We start from the raw sequence: 27,580 nt of genomic DNA, 5'->3' as shown, positions 1-27,580 counted from the left end.
GCTTCATCTGTGGAGGCATGTCTTTCGATCTTATATAGGTATTTCTGGGTTTCCTAAGTCACGTGATTTGGGAGAGGATGTAGACTTTCTGTTATTACACATTTTGTGGGGTGCAGTTGACAGCTACAGTTTTTCTCATTTATAGCTAAAATCAAATACTGATTTTAACAATAAAACAACTTGCCTTATCGCTATTACAATTGTATCAGTACAGTTGACATAATTTCTTGGAAATTCCTAATATTAATGCGATGGTTATCGTTTTTACATGTGCCCAGGTGAAACACACTGACAGTTGTGCTTACAAGCAACATAATGACTGTTCTTCATCGAATTCTTGTTTTTGTTGCATTGTATTTTAGTTCACCGCTTCCACAGCAGCAGAAGACAAAATGTCAGTTTGGCAGGCAACATTACTTTTCTGACGATTCCTCAACAAAACGTGTGCACTGTTTAGTTATGGTTTTATAAGAAATGAAATCCCTTTGTATCCATAATGTCCGGTTTACTCTGTAACACATACCATATAGCGTGTTGCTGACCATATAGAAGTCAATGGAAATCTATGTAATAGGTAATAATGTTGTTAAACACAGGAAGTTTACCTAGTAAAGAATTAGCCTCTAAGGCAGGGCACTTAAAATGAATGAAGTGTTTTTTTTTACCAAAAATGAACAAAAGATTATTATGTAAAGCAGATAACCATAAACAATGCAGAAAGTTTTTTAAGACACTTGGAATTCTTCACACACTTCCCAAAACAAGTACTCCTTAATAATTTTCTTCGGATGAACTGTGATGTACACTGTTATAATACAAGGGATACAAAGTAATCTTCATGTACACTTTGGCTTTTTTCCCTGTGTTCAGAGTGGAGTTATGGAGTCGACTAATAAGGTATGTTATTCGACAAGGTCTCATGTAATGTAAAGCAAGAATTAGAGAATTCCTAAAAATTTAAATGAAAAATTCACTTAATTAGCCACTCTTTCTAGAAATTATCTGAAGATCTAAATAAAGAGATTAAAAAGTCCTGTCAGTTGTGACAGGAATGTATGTTTCTTGCAAAGCTATATGTCAAACAGATTTCATAGAAATGCATTAACTTCTTGGGATCAGCAACTGACTATGTGATCTGTGTTAGAGTATAAACCAGACATTATGGATTTCTTTTCTTATTAAGGCATAACAAAATACAGTGCACGCGTTTTATTGAGGAATTGTCAAAAAAGTAATGCTGCCTGCCAAACTGATATTTTGTCTTTTGCTGCTGTAGAAGTGGTGAACTGAAGAACTGTAATTCTGTTGCTTACAAACATGAATGTCAGTACATTTCACCTGTCCACGTGTAAAACTGATAACTGTGGCATTAACACCAGGAATTCCTGAGAAATTATATTAACTGTACCACTACATGTGTTACAGCAATAAAGCAAGTTGTCTTATCGTGAAAATCAATGCTTGATTTCAGTTATATATCAGAAAAACTGGAACTGTCAAGTCCACTTCACATTGCTTGTAATGATGGAAACTCAGCTTCCTGCCCCAAATCACGACTTAGACGTTGGTTTCAAACCTCAATGCAGTGGATATAGGGGCATGTCTGTGTTATTTATGTCTATGGTCGCCAGCTCCTGCGACTGGTATCGTTGATGATGACAGCATTGGAAATAAGGGAATGCCTTGGGGCAGTATTTCTTGATGGATCCAGGACCTTCAGTTTTGTTGGCACTAGCGCTAGGTGTACAAGCTTTTTGTACTCGTTATTGACATCACATGGGGTGCTCCTAAGATCGTAGCTATCTGACTGAACCTTCCACGTGAGGGCAGATGATGGTATGTCCACAGATACGCATATGTGCTGTAAGTCTTGTACACTGCAATATACCATGATGCATATTGAACTGTCACCCTATGCCGATGATACAGTGCTGTTTACCTTCAACCTGGATCTACATACGATGACACATCACCTCCAACTCTGGAGCGATACCTCGAGTTTGTGTTCGACGAAGTGGGAGCTGAAATTCAATGCGGCAGAGATCCAGACCCAAAGACTGCTGCTGCCAGATCTTCCACCAGTCTAAATCCTGGGTGCATCTATCCCATGGACTACAACAATAGAGTACCTACGGGGTCACCCTACACCAAAGACACTCCTGGGCACTTCATATCTGAAACATCAGAGGCAGAGCGACTGGTCGCCTTCACACTCTGTATCCGTTGCTCAGTGCACAGTTGACATTGCCATCCCACCACACTGTCATGCTGTATCTAATGCTGGTCCAACCAGTGTCGGAATACGTAGCCACGGTGTTGGGAAAAACTGCAGTCTCACTCATCGCAATGCTGCAAAGGGTCCAGAACCGACTCTGAAGACTGTCTTGCGTCTTCTGAAAGAGTACACCATTTGTCTTCTACACAAGCACATTGGCATCTTGCTCCTACAGGACAGATTCCAGATCACTGCAAAGTCCTTCTACGAAAAGGTGGATCAATCCCGCAACCATCTCATCCACGAACTGGGCCACCAATCACATCACAGACCAACCGTGTGTTGGCCTGACAGGCTGCAAGAATAATTATTCTCTCATAGTAGCCCCAGGAGATCATAACATCACTGTAGGCTGTTACATACAGGTAAAGTTTTGTTCTGTTTCTTCCCCACAGCGCCATCAGAAACAACATATTTATGCACACACTGCTCAGTATAACGAGCAAGGAAAGCGTACCAATGAAGCGTCATCATCAGGAGCTGTCATTTGTACTCATGTGATTCATGTGAAAATGTTTCCGAGCTGGAGCTAGGGTAGATGCATAGGACATTCCATTTCGGAAATTGTTAGGAAATTCAATATTACGAGGTCCGCAATGTCTGTGTGTGTGCCAACAGAACCAAATTTCTGGCATTACCTCTCATTATGGCCAATGCAGTGGCTAATGGCTTTCACTTAATGAACTAGAGCAGCAGCATCTGCGTGCAGTTCTCACTGCTAACAAACAAGCAGCACTGGTGTTAATGGGCTATGGTAGCAGATCACGCACATGAGAGCCTTTGCTAGCGACACGACATTACCTGCAGTGCCTCTCCCGGGCTTGTGACCATTTCAGTCGGAACCCAGACGACTGGAAAACCGTGGCCTGATGAGATGGGTCCCTGATTTCAATTGGTAAGAGCTGACGGTATGGTTCGAGTGTGGCACAGTGCTCACAAAGCCGTGGATCGAGGGTGTCAACAAGGCACTGTGCAAGCTTGTGGTGGCTCTGCAACACTCTGGACTGTGTTTACGTGGATTTTCTCACCCAGCGCAGTTTCAAGCAACTGAAAAAAAAAAAAAAAAAAAAAAAAAAAAAAAAAAAAAAAAAAAAAAAAAAGAGAGAAAGCTGACTCCTGTGTATAAGAAGGGCAAAAGAACGTACACGCAAAATTATGGACCAATATACCTAACATCAGTTTGCTGCAGATTCCTTGAACCTATTCTCAGTATGAATGTAATAAATTTTTTTGACATCGAGAAGCTTATGTCCACAAATCAGCATGATTTTAGAAAACATACGAATCACAGCTTTCCTTTTTCTCACATGATATACTGCAAACTAAGACTGAAGGACAACAGGCACAGTCCATATTTCTAGATTTCCAAAAAGCATTTGACATGGTACCCCATTGCAGGCCGTTGAAGAAGGTATGAGCATATGGAATAGATTCAAAGATATGTGAGTGGCTCGAATACTTCTTAATTTATAGAGTGCAGTACATTTTCCTCGATGGCGAGTGTTCATCAGAGACAAGGGTATCGTTAGGTGTGTCCCAGGGAATTGTGACAGGATCACTATTATTCTCTATATACGCATACATAAACGATTCGGCAGATGGAGTGTGCAACAATCTGCAGTTGTTTGCTGATATTGCTGTGGTGCATGGTAAGGTGTCGAAGATGAGTGAGTGTAGGAGGACAGAAATTGACTTAGACAAAATTTCTAGTTGGTGTGATGAATGGCAGCTAGCTCTAAATGTGATGATGAGGTCCCATACTTCTTGACAGATGCGGGGGACCTGCACCGCGGTACTAGGCGAGGCCCTAGCAGAGGTGGTTTGCCGTTGCCTTCCTCCGACTTTAATGGGGATGAATGATGATGATGATGATGATGATGATGATGATGATGACACAACAACACCCAGTCATCTCGAGGCAGGTGAAAATCCCTGACCCCGCTGGGAATCAAACCCGGGGCTCCGTGCTTGGGAAACGAGAACGCTACCGCGAGATCACGAGCTTCGGACGCTCTAAGTGTAGAAACATGTAAATCAGTGCGGATGAGTAGGAAAAACAAACCTGTAATGTTCGAATACAGTATTAGGAGTGCCCTGCTCGACACAGTCACAGCATTTATATATCTGGGCATAACATCGCAAAGCGATACAAAATGGAACGAGCATATGAGGATTGTTGTAGGGAAGGTGAATAGTTGATTTAATTTTATTGGAAGAATTCTAGGAAAATGTGGTTCAACTCTAAAGGAGAACACATACAGGACCCTAGTCTGACCTATTCTTGAGTACTGCTTGATTGTTTGGGATCCACATCAGGTTAGATTAAAGGAAGACATTGAAGCACTTCAGGGGCATGTTGCCACATTTGTTACCCATAGGTTCAAACAACACAAGAGTGTTACAGAGATGCTTTGAGAACTCAAACGGGAATCTCTGGAAGGAAAGCGACGTTCTTTTTGAAGAATACTATTGAGAACCAGCATTGGAACCTGACTGCAGCACAATCCTACTGCCTCCAACATACTTTTCGCATAAGGACCATGAAGATAAGATTCATATCTAGTTTAATGCTCATATGGAGGCATATAGATAATCATTTTCCCCTCATTCTATTTGTGAGTGGAATAAGAAGGGAAGTGAATAGTACCTGTATGGGATACCGTCTGCACTGTGCCGTAAGGTGGATTATGGGGTATTGATGTAGATGTAAATCTGATCCAGTTGAACCACTCATTGAATGTAAATTGTAATGTTGGCTACTTGGAGACCATCTGCAGCTGTTCATCGAGTTCATGTTTCTGAACAACGATGGAATTTTTATGGATGACAATGCGCCATATCACCGGGCCAAAATTGTTTGCAAATGGTTTGAAGCACATTCTCGATAATGCAAGTGAATGATTTGACCATCCAGATTTTCTGACATCAATCACATCAAACATTTCCTGGACATAATTCAGAGGTCAGTGCGTGCGCAAAATCCTGCTGCAGCAACACATTCACAATTATGGGTGGCTATAGAGTTAGAGTGGCCCAATGTTTCTTCAGAGGACTTCCAGTGACTTACTGAGTCCATGCTACATCTAGCTGCTGCACTATACTGGGCAAAAGTAGGTCCGACACGATATTAGGAGGTTTCCCATGACTACTGTCACCTCAGTGCATTGCTTATATAGATTTGTTGCTTGTACGTCTCTTTGGCAATTGAATTTCAAGCCTACTTTCAGACCTACTATTTCAGGCTCTTGCCTCGATTTTCAAGGTTCATCTGGACTGGAGACAAACAGCATAGTGCTGTTAGCCAAAGGAAGGGGTTCAGATATGTTCTATTAACACTTCGTTTTACCTCTTTAAGATGTGGAAAATTGCAGTAGGAATGGCTAGAGTAGTGTTGCTGATATGGAATCACTTTGCCCAGGTTGTCTTGCAGTTCTGAATCTCTTACTGTCCTGATGAAGTCTACCATAAACTGGTGCAATGATTATCTTTTATCCTGGGTGCACAGCTGCTATGAATTTTTTGAAATATTTTACACTAGATTACAGTCTGGATGACTGACTGACCTATCCTTGTAACATTAGTCAACATGGCCTCCCTGTAATTCTACTGTGAATGGCTGAAAGTGAGGGGAAAGTGATGGTACTATTTTTTCTGAATCCATGCAGCACTATTGTATGGTTTAATAATGATAGGCTTGATAGCCTCTTCTTGAGTAAAAGATTCTGAAGGTAAAATAGTCCACCCCTTCCAATCTCCTGGTGAGGGCTACTCAGGAGGATGTTGTCACCAGCAGAAAAAAAAATGGCATTACATGGGTCCGAGTGCGCAGTGTTAGATCATTTAATGAAGTAGGTTATATAGAGAATTTAAAATTATTCACAGATGGGTTGAAGTTAGATTAGTATTATTAGTGACTTCTTGCCACATGGGTACAGGGTTGTACATACAAAATCAAATACCAGTAAATGTAATACAGAAATGATCCAATAATGAAGAAGAGAATAGGAATGCAAGTAAACTACTACGACCCATGTAGTGAACACATGATCATAGTCAACATACAACAGTAGTACTAGTTTATATGTTTCTTAGTTCTGCTTATCATGAAGAGATTGCAGCAATGTATGATGAGATAAAAGAAATTTGACAATTAAGGAGATGATAATTTAAATGTGATGAGTGAGTAGAATTCAACAGATGGAAAAGGATGAAAACTGTAAATAGTAGGAGAACACATGCAAAAAGAAAGGAATGAAAGGGAAAGAGACCTGGGAGAATTTTACCCAAGTATAATTTAATCATTGCGAAGACTTCATTTGGAAATACCAGACGATTTCAAACAGATTATACTCGTATAATGGGTGTTTACTTTGCCAATTATGATGACATATGTACTGCAACAAGATATTGGAATCTTTCAAAATAAGTAATAAATTTCAACTTCGATTTTCCCTTTAATTTATATTTGCAAGTATTAGTCGACAAAAGAGATCATCTATCACAGCTGTTAAACATATCAATTCATTTTCCGCATGAGAGCTTCACAAGACATGTTGTTGAAACTGCTCAGTAAATCACTCGTGTGGTACGTTCAACCCGAGTGATCGATTACGGGTGATATCACCATCAATCCATTGCTCATGTGTGGTCCTTGATGGACAACTCACACTGTCTGTCACATCACGTCATGTCGCATCCTGTTGAAACGTCCTACAATGCATTTCAAATGGTGGCATCCACACTGGCTGGTCTGTCCTATCATGTCACGTCACGACACTGTCAAGGGAAGAAAGTTTTGATGGATGACGTCATCCGTCTGCTGTTGATCACGTAGCCTCCCAAGTTCATTTTCTCATGATACACAGCCATGCTCAGATCTCCATATTTTGTTTTGACATGGTTTTCGTCGTTGATATCAGTTGTATGTTGTTTGTTATTCATTGTAAATTGTTTCTTTTTGTTATTTCTTTTATTAAACTTCAGAGTAAATGATGAAAAATTAATTGAAGCAGTGAGGCTGCAGTCTGAATTTTGCAACATGAGCGTACTAAAGTACTTGCCCTGTACTACATTTATAAAACGGATTTTTGTTCATACCTATACTGAACTTAATATTTTAAAATGCAATGAGTAGTAATGTGGCTGCAACATGACCTGAAAGAAGTGCTGTGGGTAGAATCTGATAAGTAAGTGGAATTTATTTGTACGTTGTCAGGCATTTGTAATGTTTAATAAGGAAATGGACAAATGGTCAGGCACAGCAACCATGGCAAAATGCTATCCTTTTTTTTTGTGAAGTATACCTCAAGTAATGTATTAAAGTTATTTTTTAAATATGTGTTATTGACATGCTTGTTTATTGTTAACTGGCTCTGTGGATTGTGTGGGAAACAGTCTTGCAAGCATAAATGGTCAATATTTATTTGGTTTTATCAACACCAGTACAAATAAGGCACTTGAAGTATTAATGGCAAAATACGAGATGGAAAGGAAAACTATACATCTTAAAGAGGAATGTATTGAGGAAGATATGACTATTACACAAATAATTGTACTGCACAGGCAACTAAACATAACCTAAACAGACCAATTTCTCATGGTATATGATGACAGCCATATTCTGGCTGTTTAAACATCTCTGCATTTGAATATGCATGCCTATACCAGTATCTTTGTCACTTCAGTGTATTACGGGTACTATTATACGATGTTGGAGTGCACACAATGTTACCTTAGTTTCTGTGGGACGTTTGCCATCCAGCATAACGAACTGGGTTCTATAGATCATATAGCGCAGGGGCAGCCAATATTTCGGGTCACGGGTCATTCCTGGGACCAAGTGCTGAAGCGCTCAGCCTGGCTTCACATTACCCCCACCACCACACTGCACTGCATGAGTGTGATGAGGGGGAAGAGTGGAAAAGAGTGAATGCACCGCATTTAAATGGTAGTACAACCATACCGCATATGTCTTGGTTTTATACTTTACATTTCTCAACAACACAGATCACAAGCAAAATAAGGTTGCAATTATTTATTTTTAGCATGCTGAAGAGACATTATAATTTTTATCTGGTACAAATTGTCAGCAAACAAACAGATGCAGACAATTTCACATACAAGTTGCCAAGTAGTATACAAATATGCCAATGTACTTATTTAGTACTTACTTATGTACTTTTGGAACCTCATTATGGAGATTTGGAAAATCTACCCAAGGATAGCTACACAGACATCATGGATAGTTTTAATGTAAAAATATTTGTAATTAAAACTGGAATTACCATGCAGGTTAATCAGTTACCTCTGCACATGCACAGGGGTGTTTTCTACTGGAACAGCAAACGGTCTCAAAAACAGGTGTGAGATTGACAGTGTGCTCAAAACCTACATTAACTGTCATCATAATTCTTGCAAGGCCACAATGAGTTCTTCAAACCTTGTGCTTTCTTTAACACCAGTGAGTACAGGGAATCGGATTGTCTTTGTCAGATTTTATTTTTAAATGCATCTCCATCAAATCAGAAAGAAGTTACCCTGCAGCGTTTTACTGTATGCAGTGGGCAGTCAAATCCATTTAAAATGTGAACTCTGCAATCCATTCCGGATGTTCTAATATTCATTCCTGTACCTGTTTTTCCCCTCACAAATTCAATCGTAGTGAGGTTTATATCAAAAAATTGTTCCAGGCACGCCACTTGACTTAATTGATATGCTTTGCACTAATATATATGTAGTCTCAATACCATTTGTTCATTTCCACTGAAAACTGTTGCAATTGAAACTGGAATAAAGGGTGTGACTACAGAAATTTTACTATTCACATCATAAATTTCCTCAAGTGCTCCATGCCTGCAAATTTAGCACAGAACAATGAATCCAGTCTGTCAATTGTAATTTTTTTGATCTTTCACTGTCATGTGAAAGTCTAAATTCTTTCTGGGTGGTACTGTAATCTCGTTTCGTAGCAGATAAGTACTACCTGTTACTCACGCGAATTGAGAATTCTCATCCCCACTCATTTTAAAGGATTGTGAAGACAGATTGCTAGACTGTCTCTTTTTGCACAAACGAAACTGGACCTGCCACCTTCGTCCATACCACCAACAAATAGTCAAAGGTAATCAGCACCGAGACCACGATTCTGTCAAACTCAGAGAATTGTGCCGGCTGCACAGTTAAATAATATGTTGCACAGTTCTCGGTACTTGTGAGAAGGACCGGGCAAAGTCGAGTGAAAGGCCGGGCCTCAGCCCACCTGTGGTCCACAAACGCTGCACGCATGAAGTCTGGCACGCTCTGGCCAGCCCTGATATAGCGTGTCTGTGAAGGCACTCAGTATGATGTTAAGATTGTAGTGCGCAACGCAAATAAATCACCCGTCGGTCTTTACAACAGCAGATTACGATACCATTTCTGGAAATAAGATATGGTGTTCCCCAGACCACACAGGATGGCCTCTGTGGGTGGGGAAACAAAGGCGGGAGCTGGCAGTTCCACACTGACAAGGGAACCTCCCCATCGCACCCCCCCTCAGATTTAGTTATAGGTTGGCACAGTGGATAGGTCTTGAAAAACTGAACACAGATCAATCGAGAAAACAGGAAGAAGTTGTTTGGAACTATGAAAAAAATAAGCAAAATATACAAACTGAGTAGTCCATGTGCAATATAGGCAACATCAAGCATAATGTGAACTCAGGAGCGCCGTGGTCATGTGGTTAGCGCGAGCAGCTGCGGAACGAGAAGTCCTTGGTTCAAGTCATCCCTCGAGTGAAAAATTTACTTTCTTAATTTTCGCAAAGTTATGATCTGTCCGTTCGTTCATTGACGTCTCTGTTTACTGTAATAAGTTTAGTGTCCGTGTTTTGCGACCGCACCGCAAAACCGTGTGATTAGTAGACAGAAGGACGTGCCTCTCCAATGGGAACCAAAAACATCTGATTGCAAGGTCATAGGTCAACTGATTCCTGCACAGGAAAATACGTCTGATATATTCTATACGAGACTGGTGACGGCATGTGTGTCACATGACAGGAATATGTTGTCGACCCACCTAACTTGTACATTTGGCGAATGGGTAAAAAGATTCTTCTACCTTGCCCGATTTAGGTTTTCTTGTGGATGTGATAATCACTCCCAAAAAAGTGATGAAAACATAACAGTTTGTGCGCTGCAGTCGACTGACGTCATGTGTTTCGATGTAGCTCCCCCATACTACGGCGCAGTTACCTAGCAACGGACGGACGGACGGACGGACAGACACATAATAATTGTCTGTAAATAAAAAATTAAACTTTTCACTCGAGGGAAGACTTGAACCAAAGACCTCTCGTTCTGCAGCTGCTTACCCTAAGCACGGGACCACGGCACTTCTAACAGCTCACATTATCCTTCACGTTGCCTATCTTTCGCACGGACTACTCAGTTTGTATATTTTGCTTATTTTTTTCATAGTTCCACACAACTTCTTCCTGTTTTCTCGATTGATCTGTGTTCGGTTTTTCAAGGCCTATCCACTGTGCCAACTTATAACTAAATTTGAGGGGGATGCGATGGGGAGGTTCCCTTGTGAGATAGCTCAGCCAACGAAAACACAGCCAAAAAAAAAAAAAAAATAAATAAATAAAAAAAAAAAAAGATTTTAGTTCAGCTCCCAGCCTCACGCAAAGGTTGAAGAATTCCTTTGTGTCATGTGTTAAGGAATGCCTTAATTGAGTTACACACTTGCTGAACAATGTTATTGCATTTATTCTTCCAAAAATCTCACATCAAAAATAGTGTATTCTGTTTACAAATGAAAGTTGCCCTCAGACTCAGGTGGGGCAGGAAGCCAGACCAGACGGCGGCAGCAGAGTCGTCACTGGTCCAGGTGTGCGTACAGCCGCCTCAGCTTCTCGCGCCTGTTCCTCTTCTCCTTGTGGTTCTTCCAGGGCTTTGCAGGAGCACCACTGGTTCCCTCACTGGAAGCACACAAACGACACTGCACAACAACACACAAACTTCATTAACTGACATGATTTATCGTCAGCAAAGTTCTGTTTGGGCATCCCCATTAACCCGTATACAACTTGACTTATTACTAACAAGTACAGATGGAATTGAAGTAATCCTATGACAAACAAATGAACAATTTGAGTAAATACTCAAGCAGTGGTTGGGAAGGGAGTGAGACAGGGTTGTAGCCTCTCCCCGATGTTATTCAATCTGTATATTCAGCAAGCAGTGAAGGAAACAAAAGAAAAATTTGGAGTACGTATTAAAATCCGTGGAGGAGAAATAAAAACTTTGAGGTTCGCTGATGACATTGTAATTCTGTCAGAGACTGCCAAGGACTTGGAAGAGCAGTTGAACGGAATGGACAGTGTCTTGAAAGGAGGGTATAAGATGAGCATCAACAAAAGCAAAACGAGGATAATGGAATGTAGTCGAATTAAGTCGGGTGATGCTGAAGGAATTAGATTAGGAAATGAGACGCTTAAAGTAGTAGAGGAGTTTTGCTATTTGGGGAGCAAAATAACTGATGATGGTCGAAGTATAGAAGATATAAAATGTAGACTGGCAATGGCAAGGAAAGCGTTTCTGAAGAAGAGAAATTTGTTAACATCGAGTATAGATTTAATGTCAGGAAGTCGTTTCTGAAAGTATTTGTACGGAGTGTAGCCACGTACGAAAGTGAAACGTGGACAATAAATAGTTTAGACAAGAAGAGAATAGAAACTTTCAAAATATGGTGCTACACAAGAATGCTGAAGATTAGATGGGTAGATCACATAAGTAATGAGGAGGTATTGAATAGGATTGGGGAGAAGAGAAATTTGTGGCACAACTTGACTAGAAGAAGTGATCGGTTGGTACGACTCGTTCTGAGGCATCACCATTTAGTATTGGAGGGCAGCGTGGAGGGTGAAAATCGTAGAGGGAGACCGAGAGATGAATACACTAAGCAGATTCAGAAGGATGTAGGTTGCAGTAGTTACTGGGAGATGAAGTAGCTTGCACAGGATAGAGTAGCATGGAGAGCTGCATCAAACCAGTCACAGGACTGAAGGCCACAACAACAACAACAACAACAACAACTGCTACTCTACTACTTTTCCACATACATTAGTAATTACCTCACTAATTAATTAATTAATTTGTATGTTTATTCACCATGTTTCTTATATCCAACCCAGAAGGATGCAGATGGCGTCAAGGTATAACTTACACCGACAATCACTGAAAGAAACTGTATATTAAACACTGATGTTTCTACAAACTTTGGCAAGAACTGCTCTAAGTGTTTACGTGTTAACCTTTACACATCAACCCTTCTTACTGTGACCGCACCCTGGGGCTCTAACCGAGCAGTCGAGAAGCTGCAGTGTCCCTTTTTTTATGTTTAAGAATCATGTGTGTGAAGTGAGTATAAAAATATTGAATACGACCAAACAGACCGGACTGAAAGTCAATTGTGAAAAAAATATAAAATGATTTGCAAAAAACATAACATCACTACTATGGTAGGGAAAGACAATAAAGATGATAGACAATATCGCAGTAGGGAATAGGGTGAAACAAAACATTTATATCTTTGTATAACTATAGAAGATGGAAAAGATAAGTTATTACTCGCTCTTCTGCTGTTTCTGATTCTCATGTTACTATTGTTAGATAGATATTGTGTGTAGCATTGAACCCTAGCCGATGTTCCTTTTGTTCTTTCGACCAGACAATAAAGAAGGTGTGTATCAGGTTATTGATCGAAATATATGTGTAAAAGTGAGTTCATTGTATTATTTCAAGAACATGCCAGCCACTAATTGCAATGTTTTAATTGAAAAGAGAGAATAATTAGTATTTTTCAGCTACCGAGAAGACGAAAGCAGTGATCGCTGACTTGCAACAATTGGCCACCATTAAGCGACGGACTTAATATTAACTTTTCTTACAGCTTTCCAGAAGAGCAGAGGTGATAAAATTATTTAAAAAAATTATTTAATTTAAATCTCAAAAGTTCCACGAGCTAATTTTGGGAGAGTTCAAATACATTCAGAGATACCATTTGTCGTAGACCTGTGACGTTTCACCTTGACTGTATTCAGATGAAAACCAGTTATGATAATCTTGTAGGAGCCTGGCACTCATTTAAATTGACAACATACATCTATTTTGGTCTCCTATAAAATACTCTGCTTCTAACGGTCTCACCTACGTAAAGAAAATAATTAATGCTAACCTCTTATCTTACGTAGTACCAAAAAGCATAAAACCAATATAGAATATTTAAAAGAGAACCGTTAGAAAGCCCATGAACTGTGAATAATCTACAGTAAAGTTAGTAACAGAAATCGAGACACATTTCAGGAGTGGGTTTAAAATTCATGGTGAAGAATATCACCAAAAAAATTCACTGGTGACGCGGCTATCTTCAGTGAATGTGAAGAAGAACAGTACGATATGTTGCAAGTAACAAAAAATCTAATGAATAAACACTAGGGACTGAGAATAAACCAAAGAAAGGTGAAATTAATAAGGGGTAGCAGAAACCATGTTACAATATGTAAAATATATTGTTATAAAAATGAGGTTACCAATGGAGTTAACTTGAAAATTGGGGACAAAGTGCACGAAATCAGCTACCTTGCAAGCAAAATAATTCGTGACGGGCAAAGCAATCGAGAACAACAAGGAGACAAGCACCGGCAGAGAACACATTTCTTACCAGAAGAGATCTCCTAGTGTCAAACACCGGCCTTAATCTGAGGGAAAAATTCCTAAGAACGTACATCTGGAGCACAGTATTATATGAAAGTAAGTCAGAGACAGCGAGAATACCGGAAGAGAGGACAGTCGAAGCATTTCAGATGTGGTGCTCTGGGAGGATGTTGAAAATTACCTGGATTTACAGGATAAGAAATGAGGTGGTTATCAGCAGAATCAGAGGGGTGGATGATAGTACACGTTACAAGACACCAGGGGATAGCTCCTGGAGTACTAGAGGGACCTGTAGAGAATAAAAATTGTACGGAAAGACAGGGATTGGAACATGCCCCACAAACACAATTATAATACAAATAACACTAATAACAAAAGTAATCATCATCAGTTATCTGCTATATTAGCAGGTCCTTTGCCTCTCCATTTTCTGCGATCCATTGCTTCCTTCTTAAGGCTGCTGTATGTTGTACCGTCCATCATGTCATCCAGTATCTGGATGACATGATTATTTTTTCATATCACCCTCTTCATCCCCATTTCTATGGGTGTCTAAACTCAACAGTAGATTGGATTTTCCCACATAATAGTCATTGTAGGGAGACCGGTAACTGACAGTACAAATGCAGCATCTCCTTCAAATTATAATATAAAAGAATACACAGAATACTCGCTACCGAGTACAGATTTTCACAAATGTTTGATTTATTAAAAATACAGTGCACTGGAATGCTTGCTCAGTTACAAACAACAAAAATGGCTCTGAGCACTATGGGACTCAACTTCTGTGGTCATCAGTCCCCTAGAACTTAGAACTACTTAAACCTAACTAACCTAAGGACATCACACACATCCATGCCCGAGGCAGAATTCAAACTCGCGACCGTAGCGGCCGCGCAGTTCCAGACTGCAGCGCCTAGAACCGCTCGGCCACACTGGCCGGCTATAAAGAACAAAAACAATCTTCTTAATTTTACACTTTCCTATCAGATGTGCACTACATCTGAAACTTCGTCACTTACAAGTAACCATTTCTGTTTTCTAACATTAATGTAATTTGAGTTGATACAGTTGGGAAGGAGGAGTGCATTTCTCATAAGAAAAGAAATCCCACACAAAATCCTAAATACAATCGGCAAGCAGTATCATTCCGAGCTGCTATAACTACCATAAACATACATTAAACAATGGAAATTCCAGGTTGGAATATCAACAATGCAGGAAAAGACAGATTGCAGTCTTTATGGTATGTAGCAATCTATAAACATTTATTAAAATTAGATAGACAATGGATCACAGCAGATGGAGCGAGATCCACAAAGTAAGGATGTCACTGCTGAATACGGCAGTTTATACTGTAAGCATCATTCATCACCTACACCATTACATCATTGATGCCTAATCATGCATGAGCTATGCTAAATTGATTGGATTAGTTGAACTTATAAGAAAAATAGATACAGAATCAAATACAAAATTACATACATTAAATTTTTTTGTGTCTCATCCTATTATAATTGCCAGAAGTAAAAGGAACAGAATGACAGGCATGCTGTAATCGCTATTGTGTGCAGGTTGCCCCCTGCGGGCATTTGTATTTGCTGCAGCGAGTACATACAAATGCCCTCATGGGGCAGCCTGCACACAATAGTGATTACAGCATGCCTGCCATTCAGTTCCTTTTACTTACATTAATTTATGTTTGTGAATTTGCATTTATTTCTGTAGGTATTTTTGTTATAAATTAGACAAAACCAATCAAGGTAGCATAGCTCATGCACAATTGGGCATCAATGATGTAATGGTGTAGGCAAGGATCGAAGCTTACAGTATGAAATCTCATTTACAGCTCCCTCATCCGGCAGTGACATCCTTACTTTTACGGATCTCACTGTGTACGCTGCCACCAGCAGCCACAATGGGTATAGCATCGTGCTTTTTATTTATTGTAGCTTATATTCTTGATGTTATGTAGCCATATTTTCATCCCCCTATACTGAATATGTGTTATTACGGTATTGTAGTGGGGAAATGCCTGAAGATGGTCTCACGAAAGGGCCGAAACCGGTTACCAACGAATAAAAATCTAAAAATGCAACTGACACTGTTCTTATTGGATTTTTAACAGAATCCGGCAGATAGAATTACATGGTATTAAATTGACAAGATATTCCCAGTTCATGTCACAAAAATTGAGGGAAAGATAAGATCAACTTTCTCCGCCAGAATATTAGTTGCAGTAGAAAATAAACTAAATGAGTTGTTAACCCTCAAGTAGGCACGCCGATTTTCAAAACAAGAGCAGGAGCGTGGTGTACAATTTCAATAATATAGTTAAAGTATGATGGAATTAAGTGCAAAGTTTACGCAGATTGTGTATCACGATCTGGAGAGGTATCTGCTTGGAAAGCAGATTAAGGAAAGAAAAGTGCGGTTTAACAATGAAATTCAGAAAATGATGAGGAAGCAAAGCCTGTTGCACTCTTGGCTGAAAAGAAGAGGATGCGCAAGTGACGATGGGCAAAGATCGGTAGAGATTTTTGGGTCTGTGAAAAGATCTATGCACGAAGCATACAAGAACCCATGAAAATTATTGTCTGTAAAATCAGTAGTACAAATGTACCATCATTTCACCATCAAACAGACTCCTGTATGGGTGACATAATAATAAACATCCTTGATGCAGAGAAACAACTGAAAGATTTGAAAGCAAATATGTCACCAGGTCTGGATGGAGTCCTAATTCAGTTTTACAAAGAATACTCGGCAGCATTGCCCCTTACTCACTTGTACTTATTGCCAATCTCTCACCCAGTGCAAAGTCCAAGCAAATGGAAAAAAGTGCAGGTCACTCCTATAAATAAGAAATGTAAGAGAACAGACCTGCAAAATTACAGACCAACATTTTTAATGTCAATTTGCTGCAGAATTCTTGAACACATTCTGAGTTTGAATATAATATATTTCCTAAAGACTGAAAAGCTTATGTCCACAAATCAGCACAGTGTTAGAAAGTACTGCTCACACGAAACGCGGCTTACCCTTTTCCCGCACGATATACTGTGAACTATGGATGAAGGGCAACAGACAGATTCCATGCTTCTAGATTTCCAAAAAGCACTTATCACGGTGCCTCACTATATACCATTAATGCAGGTACGAGGATGAGGAATAGGTTTCAGGCACACGAATGGCTCAAAGACTTCTTAAGTAATAGAACCTAGTATGTTCTCCTCGAAAGCAAGTGTTCGTCACAGATAAGATTATCGTCAGGTGTGCCCCAGGGACGTGCGATAGGACCACTGTTGTTCCCTATATACATTTGGCAGACAGGGTGGGCAGCAATCTGCAGTTGTTTGCTGATGATGCCGTAGTGTACGACAAGGTGTCAAAGTTGAGTGACTGTAGGGAGATACGAGATGACTTAGACAAAATTTCCAGTTGAGGTGATGACTGAGCTTAGCTCTAAATGTAGAAAAATGTAAGTTATGCAGATGAGTAGGAAAAACAAAACTGTAATGTTCAGATACAGCATTAGTAGTGCTCTGCTTGATACAGTCACACCGTTTAAATATCTGTAATGCCACAAAGTGATATGAAATGGAACCAGCATACAAGGATTGTTGTAGGGAAGGCAAATGATTGACTTAGTTTTATTGGAGGGATTTTAGGAATGTGTGATGACGACGACGACAACATTTGGTGTGAAAGGTGTTCAACTGCACGATTATCAGCGCCCTTACAAATTCCCAACCTTTATACGGTCCAGACTCGCCACTTTCACTAAGATGATGAAATGCTGTGGACAACACAAACACCCAGTCCCTGAGCAAAGAAAATCCTCGACCCAGCCAGAAATCAAACCAGGGACCCCGAGATCCAGAGGCAGCAACGCTAGCCACAAGACTGCCAGCTGTGGACATCTGTAAAGGAGACCTCATACAGGACACTAGAGCGACCTATTCTCGAATACTGCTCGAGGGTTTGGGATCTGCACCAAGTCAGATTAAAGAAAGACATCGAAGCAATCCAAGAGATGCTTTGGGGACTCACATGGGAATTCCTGGAGGGAAGGAGACATTCTTTTTGAAGAACACTATTGACAAAATTTTGAGAACTGATAGTGGAAGGTGACTGCAGCACAGTCCTTCTGTCATCAACATATTTTTTGCATAAGGACCATGAAGATATGGGAAATTACGGCTCGTATGGAGGCATATAGATAGTCGTTTCTCCTTCCCTCTATTAGCAAGTGGAACATGAGGGGAAATGATTAGTAGTGGCACAGGTTACCCTCTGCCACACACTATATAGTGCCTTGGAGATTATGTATGTAGATGTAGATATACTTTGTACACATGTACAGAATAGCTATCTTTATGTTACCAAGCAAAATTACAGTTTAAATAAACAACAAAAAATAAACTCATACCAACAAAACTGCTGTTTAATTAAACAATTCTACCATAAACTTTCATAGGATCCCACTGCCGCAATGTACAACTGTTACCCCATAGCAATGACCCACTCGGAGCATTCCACAGCCAAATTCCACTAGATTCAGTCAAATACCTATTCAATTACTAATTGTCTCATAGACAGCATGTGAGACATTGTGAGATTGTGGTGCCAAATTTTTTCTCACCTAACTCGCTGTTTATTTTATATGACTACTACTCACTTGGACATATCACAACACAACTTATCATTGCATATGACAGCATAACTTATCACTGCATTAGCTGAACTAATGAATGACGGGTTAGGTATGGATTCGAAATTGTAAAACAACAATGGAACGCAACAAGAAAATGTTATTTGTTGTCGGTGCACTTCATACATAGGTGCGCCCACTCGAGGGTTAATTTGTTTCGAAGATCTCAGTAGCAGGAAAGAAACTGATGTCATTTATCTGTCTGGAAACCATATAACCACAGCAACAGAAAACCTTTACCCATTATCGCCCATTGCCCTCGACTAAGGACAGCGCATTTTTCTATCATTATTACAATATATGCTACTCCAAAACAACATTGGGCTTTTGTTGATGTAAAATAAGCTTTGAGTCAACAATAGATACAACTGTTATCTCTCTGCTGCAGTTATTCAGTTGAAGATTGTTAACATAAGTGGAGTGTTTTTTGAGAGCCTGCAGATTATTTATATTTTTATTTTTGTGGCTGCATCTAAGGTATGAATCACTCCCATTTTCTGGCTGTTGTTGAGATAATGTTTGGTACTTATCAGTGCAAAAGTAGTTCATTACATTTTGTGTCTCAGTACGTGAACACTTGCTGTCCTAATTTGAGGACACTAGGTGTTTTTGTGGTAAATGTTACATTTTTCGGTCTTTACAGATTTCTTAGCCATGGCTCAGCACATTTTTAAAACTGTTGAAGAGGCAACAGAATACTTATGAAGAAATAGAAGCAGACATAGTAGCTCTACCTCCAGATGTACATAAGCAGACCAATGAGGAAAATACTGAAGATGACCTGTTAGGAAATACATATGTGAGCAAATATTGCAGGTACTTCTGAAATTTTACATGAGAGAGACAAGACATTCATCATGTTTTTTCTAACAGAGCCTGTGGAGAGGAAATTAAATGGTGTGATCAGGTTCTGAAATATTCATTTCCTAACTTAGAGAAGAAAATTTCTTGTCTGTCAAATGAACTGAAAGAAAAGCTGTATGGTCTCACTCCCATGCAGGTTTTTGAAGGACTCTTTTCAACAGAAGTTGTAATCATGATTGTAGAGGAAACTGAAAAATACAGCAGGGGATTTAAAAACAAAATAAATTTTTCAGTTTTACCTGATGAACTTGATCTTTATTGTCTATTGTAAGTTGTCCAGTGAAAGAGATTACTGGTCTGAGAATGGTGTTATCAGTGTTCAAATAGTGAAAGATGTGATGAGCCATAACAGGTGTCTTGAACTGGAATCAATAATAAATTTCATTGATAAAGAAAGGCCAATGAAAACAAGAGTGACAAATCTTCCAAAAATATTAAGTTCAATATTATGCCATCAGCAGAGGCTCTGGTAAAAAATTCTCAAAATTGGGGAGTCTTTCAGGAAAACCTGGCAGTTGAAATGATTGTGAGATATTATGTGCATCACTCTGTAACGCAGTTTATCAGACTGAAGTCCATATGCTTCGGATATAAACTTTGGGCCGTATGTGGTGCTGATGACTATTCTTACAATTGCTTACTGTATTCCAGGAAGGACAAGAGTGATGACAATACAAATCTACAACAGGGTTCCAAAGTAGTTTTGAAAATGTTGACCATTATTGATGAGCTGAACAGTTACAAAGTATTTTTTGACAATTACTTTACTAGTCATGACCTGCCAATCCAACTGAAGGGAACTGGGATTCCATGCAAGTGGAACTATAAGAGAAAGCAGAACAAGGAAATGCCCCTGTCATCAGATAATGTTATTAAAAAGAAAGAAAGAGGATACTTTGAGTTCAGATTTGACAGAGAGAAGGAAATTTTGATCATAAATTGGAATGACAACAAGCGTGTTAACACTAGCAACTAATTTCAACACTGTGCTTCCTACTGTCAAAGTCCAATGTTGGAATTCATCCCAAAAAGAAAAGCTCAGTGTTCCACAATCATGTGCATTGAATATATACAAAAAATTTCATAGGAGGCATCAATCTTCAAGGCTGGCTAATAAAGAAACATACCACTGCAGTGCATGGTAAAACCTGGTACTGGTGCCTTTTTACGAGGATGGTAAATGTGACTGTTGTGAGTACATACTTGGCTTTCAAGAGATGCAATGAAGGAACTACTCTTTCAGTGAAGGAATTCAGAAGACAGACTGAGAGAACAAACCTGAAGAAAGGTCTTGGAATGAGGTCAGCTAAGGGAAAAGATAACAAAACTCATCTCACCTTCTAGGAGTAATCAACTGCCAGATTTTCCTGAAAGACTCCCAAATTTTGATCATTTTTTACCAGAGCCTCTGCATATGGTGTAATATTGAATTTAATACTTTTGAAAGATAGACGGTATTACCAGAGCTGCACATTATCCAGAAGCATGAAAAGCAATGACAATGGCAATATGATAACTGCAAAGCAAAGCTGAGAACATATTGTGGGAAGTGTAATGTTACACTCAGAATGGAATGCTTTCCCAAATATATCAGGCCTTAACAAAATTTCAGTTTTGGAGAATTTCTAGATTAAAACTTTTGTAAATGATTGTAAAATAAATAATAATTCTGAAATGTTATTTTCAGTTTATTGTTGCCAATTTCTTTATTCCTTGTCTTTTTCGTAGCAAGCAGTGTGCTGACAAAACAACTGCAAAGTGCACAGCGTCATCAAATGAGGATGGCCAAAAATTTCACATTTAGGCAACAAGTGAACAAAATTTCTTCATATTTCCATACACTGGGTTGCCAGGACACACTTTTTCCAAAAATACAGAAAATACATTAACAAAAAATAAATTGGGCAGAAATGGGTTAATATAGGTGGTTATAAATTAGCTGAATGGTCATGTAGATCAAATATGAATAAAGCAGGCATTGTTACATTCATAAAAAAAAAGTGAAAGTAAGTCAGTTCTGTATAGATCAGGATACAGAAGGATGAGGTTACGAGTTAATACTGGGTGATGTAATAGTTGTGATCATTAGAGTATATACATCTCCACTGATTAATTGGGAAATTTTCATTTAAAATTTTGATGGATTATTGTGCTGTGTGTCAAACAGAAAGAAGAAATTATTAATCAGTGATGACTTTAATGTAAATTTCTGGAATGCATCTGACAGGAAACGTGATCCAGAGATGATGGTGATGAGAGGTAATGTATTCATACAGATTCACACGACAAGTGGAAGTTAAAGAGATTTGTTTGTTTTGTTTTCTTTTGTTTTGCTTAAGGGCACAAAAACAACTAAGGTCATATGTGGCCATTTCAGAACGTCAGAATACTAATACAAGAAAGATGTTAAAAGTGACTAAACATTCAGCCCAACCGGCAGAAAGGAAGACAGCTAAACACAAGGACTTCCTTTTAGAGAAAGGTCCACAAAATACGCTGTACAGACAACCGAGGTCTGGAACTAAAGATTAAATGTCCTTCACCATACTGCTACAAAGGATAAAAAGTAACACACAGCTGACAGCAAGTTAAACTGATGCATACCTACCCTATGGTAAACATATTTTCAGATCTCTATACACTGTTGCTGACATTAAATAACGTAGCTCTATGTACAGTTGAGAAACATTCAAAGAAAAGAATGAGGCTGATTAGCAACACAACAGCTAAAGAATTAAATAAACCTTGACTGGAGTGAAGTTTACAATGAGCCGAATGCTAGCTCCAAAGTTCATCACATCTTTGTGAGTTTGTAACCATTTTTTAATGTGGTTTTCAAGAAAAGATAGTTCAGTGTAAGACTGAGAAGTGAGGAAACCTTTGATCCCTATTGTTATCAAAGGATCTTCAAAAATACAAATACAAATAATCCAGAAATACTTGCATATTATAAACAGGACGGTAACGTATTAAAGAATGTTGGCTGAAACTGACAGATCAGACAATAAAATAAAATCAGTACAGAACATTAAAAAGGACACAGAGAGAAGCCACAGAAGATGACGATCATTTCTCTTAAAGAGAACATGAGCATTATGGAGAATGTGCACGTGTCGCAGATTTTTTAATATGTACTTTTTTTAAATATGTAAGAAAATTGGTGCAAGTACCTCAGAAGATAAAGCAAAACAGTACATCAAAGCATTAGTATACAGGACATTCAGTGAAATAAAAATTAGCTCCACATCCCCTTCTGCAATAAGGAGGATCATCATGCCTTTAAAAAATATAATTTCACATAATATGGATAATGTCTCCAGTGAGCCACTAAAAATATGTGGTCCCACAATATGTAATGTTCTTGGTCACTTTTGTAAGGTATCAAACTCGAGCATGCTGAAATATGCCACTGGTACACCTCCCTACAAGCAAGGCGACTCCACAGACATCAATAACTATAACCTACAGTCATCCTTACATCATTTTCAATTTTTTTTGAAATGTTAATGACTCCAGGGTAGTCACCCACCTGAGTATAATGGGATACTTAGCCTGGATTTCAAAACAGCTAGGCTACAGAGTCAGTTATTTATACATCTACTGAGCACGTAATTAAATCTTTAAATGATTAAATGTCACTAGTTGGAATGGAATGGAATCAAAGGCATATATGAGAAGTTTTTATAGAATACTTTGTTCAGCGGACACATGGTTCAGCTCTCATTAAAAAAAAAAAACAGAATACAGAAAGTTACCCTAGGCTATCTGAATAATATAAAGAGGTGTACCACAGGGTTCCACTGCTGCTCCACACTGTTCGTGCTTCATGTTATCGATCTCATATTTTACTTGAATTGGTAAGGACAATTCGTCCTGTTTGCAAATGATACATTGTCGTTGAGTTGAGCAAAGGAGCAGCAACAGAAATAAATAATAAATACTATTTTCATAAAAAGGTGCTAGCCTTTAACCCCCCCCCCCCCCCATGAACCATGGACCTTGCTGTTGGTGGGGAGGCTTGCGTGCCTGAGCGATACAGATCGCCGTACCGTAGGTGCAACCACAACGGAGGGGTATCTGTTGAGAGGCCAGACAAACAAGTGGTTCCTGAAGAGGGACAGCAGCCTTTTCAGTAGTTGCAGGGGCAACAGTCTGGACGATCTGGCCTTGTAACATTAACCAAAACGGCCTTGCTGTGCTGGTACTGCGAACGGCTGAAAGCAAGGGGAAACTACAGCCGTAATTTTTCTCGAGGACATGCAGCTTTACTGTATGATTAAATGATGATGGCGTCCTCTTGGGTAAAATATTCCGGAGGTAAAATAGTCCCCCATTCGGATCTCCGGGCGGGGACTACTCAAGAGGACGTTGTTATCAGGAGAAAGAAAACTGGCGTTCTACGGATCGGAGAGTGGAATGTCAGATCCCTTAATCAGGCAGGTAGATTAGAAAATCTACAAAGGGAAATGGATAGGTCAAAGTTAGATATAGTGGGAATTAGTGAAGTTCGGTGGCAGGAGCAACAAGACTTTTGGTCAGGTGATTACAGGGTTATAAATACAAAATCAAATAGGGGTAATGCAGGAGTAGGTTCAATAATGAATAAAAAAATAGGAGTGCGGGTTAGCTACTACAAACAGCATAGTGAACGCATTATTGTGGCCAAGATAGACACAAAGCCCATACCTACTACAGTAGTACAAGTTTATATGCCAACTAGCTCTGCAGATGATGAAGAAATTGATGAAATGTATGACGAATAAAAGAAATTATTCAGGTAGTGAAGGGAGACGAAAATTTAATAGTCATGGGTGACTGGAATTCGTCAGTAGGAAAAGGGAGAGAAGGAAACATAGTAGGTGAATATGGATTGGGGGCAAGAAATGAAAGAGGAAGCCACCTTGTAGAATTTTGTACAGAGCATAACTTAATCATAGCTAACACTTGGTTCAAGAATCATAAAAGAAGGTTGTATACCTGGAAGAATCCTGGAGATACTAAAAGGTATCAGGTAGATTATATAATGGTAAGACAGAGATTTAGGAACCAGGTTTTAAATTGTAAGACATTTCCAGGGGCAGATGTGGATTCTGACCACAATCTATTGGTTATGAACTGCAGATTGAAACTGAAGAAACTGCAAAAAGGTGATAATTTAAGGAGATGGGACCTGGATAAACTGAAAGAACCAGAAGTTGTAGAGAGTTTCAGGGAGAGCATAAGGGGACAATTGACAGGAATGGGGGAAAGAAATACAGTAGAAGAAGAATGGGTAGCTCTGAGGGATGAAGTAGTGAAGGCAGCAGACGATCAAGTAGGTAAAAAGACGAGGGCTAATAGAAATCCTTGGGTAACAGAAGAAATATTGAATTTAATTGATGAAAGGAGAAAATATAAAAATGCAGTAAATGAAGCAGGCAAAAAGGAATACAAACGTCTCAAAAATGAGATCGACAGGAAGCGCAAAATGGCTAAGCAGGGATGGCTAGAGGACAAATGTAAGGATGTAGAGGCTTGTCTCACTACGGGTAAGATAGATACTGCCTACATGAAAATTAAAGAGACCTTTGGAGAGAAGAGAACCACTTGTATGAATATCAAGAGCTCAGATGGCAACCCAGTTCTAAGCAAAGAAGGGAAGGCAGGAAGGTGGAAGGAGTATATAGAGGGTTTATACAAGGGCGATGTACTTGAGGACAATTTCATGGAAATGGAAGAGGATGTGGATGAAGACGAAATGGGAGATAAGATACTGCGTGAAGAGTTTGACAGGGCACTGAAAGACCTGAGTCGAAACAAGGCCCCGGGAGTAGACAACATTTCATTAGAACTACTGATGGCCTTGGGAGAGCCAGTCATGACAAAACTCTACCATCTGGTGAGCAAGATGTATGAGACAGGCGAAATACCCTCAGACTTCAAGAAGAATATAATAATTCCAATCCCAAAGAAAGCAGGTGTTGACAGATGCGAAAATTACCGAACTATCAGTTTAATAAGTCACAGTTGCAAAATACTAACCCGAATTCTTTACAGATGAATGGAAAAACTGGTAGAAGCGGACCTCGGGGAAGATCAGTTTGGATTCCGTAGAAATGTTGGAACACGTGAGGCAATACTAACCTTACGACTTATCTTAGAAGAAAGATTAAGAAAAGGCAAACCTACGTTTCTAGCATTTGTAGACTTAGAGAAAGCTTTTGACAACGGAATACTCTCTTTCAAATTCTGAAGGTGGCAGGGGTCAAATACAGTGAGCGAAAGGCTATTTACAATTTGTACAGAAACCAGATGGCAGTTATAAGAGTCGAGGGGCATGAAAGGGAAGCAGTGGTTGGGAAGGGAGTGAGACAGGGTTGTAGCCTCTCCCCGATGTTATTCAATCTGTATATTGAGCAAGCAGTAAAGGAAATGAAAGAAAAATTCGGAGTAGGTATTAAAATCCACGGAGAAGAAACAAAAACTTTGACGTTCGCCGATGACACAGTAATTCTGTCAGAGAGAGCAAAGGGCTTGGAAGAGCAGTTGAACGGAATGGACAGTGTCTTGAAAGGAGGGTATAAGATGAACATCAACAAAAGCAAAACAAGGATAATGGACTGTAGTCGAATTAAGTTGAGTGATGCTGAGGGAATTAGATTACGAAATGAGACGCTTAAAGTAGTAAAGGAGTTTTGCTATTTGGGGAGCAAAATAACTGATGATGGTCGAAGTAGAGAGGATATAAAATGTAGACTGGCAATGGCAAGGAAAGCATTTCTGAAGAAGAGAAATTTGTTAGCATCGAGCATAGATTTAAGTGTCATGAAGTTGTTTCTGAAAGTATTTGCATGGAGTGTAGCTATGTATGGAAGTGAAATGCGGACGATAAATAGTTTGGACAAGAAAAGAATAGAAGCTTTTGAAATGTGGTGCTACAGAATAATGCTGAAGATTAGATGGGTGGATCACATAACTAATGAGGAGGTATTGAATAGAATCGGGGAGAAGAGGAGTTTGTGGCACAACTTGACAAGAAGAAGGGACCGGTTGGTAGGACATGTTCTGAAGCATCAAGGGATCACAAATTTAGCATTGGAGGGCAGCGTGGAGGGTAAAAATCGTGGAGGGAGACCAAGAGATGAATACACTAAGCAGATTCAGAAGGATGTAGGTTGCAGTAGGTACTGGGAGATGAAGAAGCTTGCACAGGATAGAGTAGCATGGAGAACTGCATCAAACCAGTCTCAAGACTGAAGACCACAACCACAACCACAACAACAACAACAACAACATTGGAATAACTGCTACCGTATAGCACAGGAGGCAACAAAGATATAGAAACATAGATGACACTTCTATTGGCAGACAATAAATACACTGAAGCCACTGCCATTTATGATGCTGCCCTGCACATTACAAAAGGCGGTGCACAGTTCTTAATACACTATGTCACCACCACAGATGGCAATGCGTACTCTACAGTGTGCCGGCCCCGAGGCCAGCGAGGAGCTTTTGCAGTAGGACATTCCGTTCCTCCACCCATGCTGTTGACAACTGACTGACTCACTCACTATATTGATGGGCCTGCCTTGGTGCGAGGTATAGGAGTTTAAGCTTGGATAAGCTGTTCCTCCTGAATGCTCTCTGTTGGGAGTGTTTTTCTTCCCAGTTTGGATTGGCCTCTGGTTTCTGTAGCTGAAGAACTATCTGGGCTGCTTCCGGCGGCTTCTTGTTGTTCTTCTCTTTCTTGCTGCTTCCTGGCTGCCCGAATTCTATCTTCTTCGGGCGGGAGACGTTCACTGGGGGCGTCTGTCATCTGTTGTTGAATGTGCAGGACTGCTCGGTCAGTCACGTACCGCCAGTCCTCGTCGGTGAAGATCGGGTGCTTGTTGATCAGCTCCAGATCTGCACGCCTGACGAGTTCCCTCCCGTGAAGCTTCTGGTTCAAGGGTTCATACCCCCAGTGGAAAGGATAAGGTTTATGAGGTAGGGGAGGGATGTTGTCTACTGCTGTGAAAGGGTAAGGATGATCATGATGGGGGTAGC

At 39.7% G+C, this 27,580-nt stretch overlaps 1 protein-coding gene across 2 annotated transcripts in view; it reads right to left on the bottom strand.

Annotated features, from left to right (window-relative positions):
* Positions 1 to 11,005: 11,005 nt before the first annotated feature.
* Positions 11,006 to 27,580, bottom strand: part of LOC126426802 (large subunit GTPase 1 homolog) — a 193,865-nt gene continuing 177,290 nt past the window's right edge. For both annotated transcript variants that reach the window (XM_050088804.1, XM_050088805.1), the window contains exon 11: positions 11,006 to 11,237. In XM_050088804.1, the coding sequence (XP_049944761.1) occupies positions 11,135 to 11,237 (103 nt within the window). In that variant the 3' untranslated portion in view covers positions 11,006 to 11,134. The remainder of the gene's footprint in view (positions 11,238 to 27,580) is intronic.

This window comes from Schistocerca serialis, chromosome 11 (genome assembly GCF_023864345.2).
Source record: "Schistocerca serialis cubense isolate TAMUIC-IGC-003099 chromosome 11, iqSchSeri2.2, whole genome shotgun sequence".
NCBI classification, from domain to species: domain Eukaryota; kingdom Metazoa; phylum Arthropoda; class Insecta; order Orthoptera; family Acrididae; genus Schistocerca; species Schistocerca serialis.
This window is presented reverse-complemented; position numbering and strand designations above follow the sequence as displayed.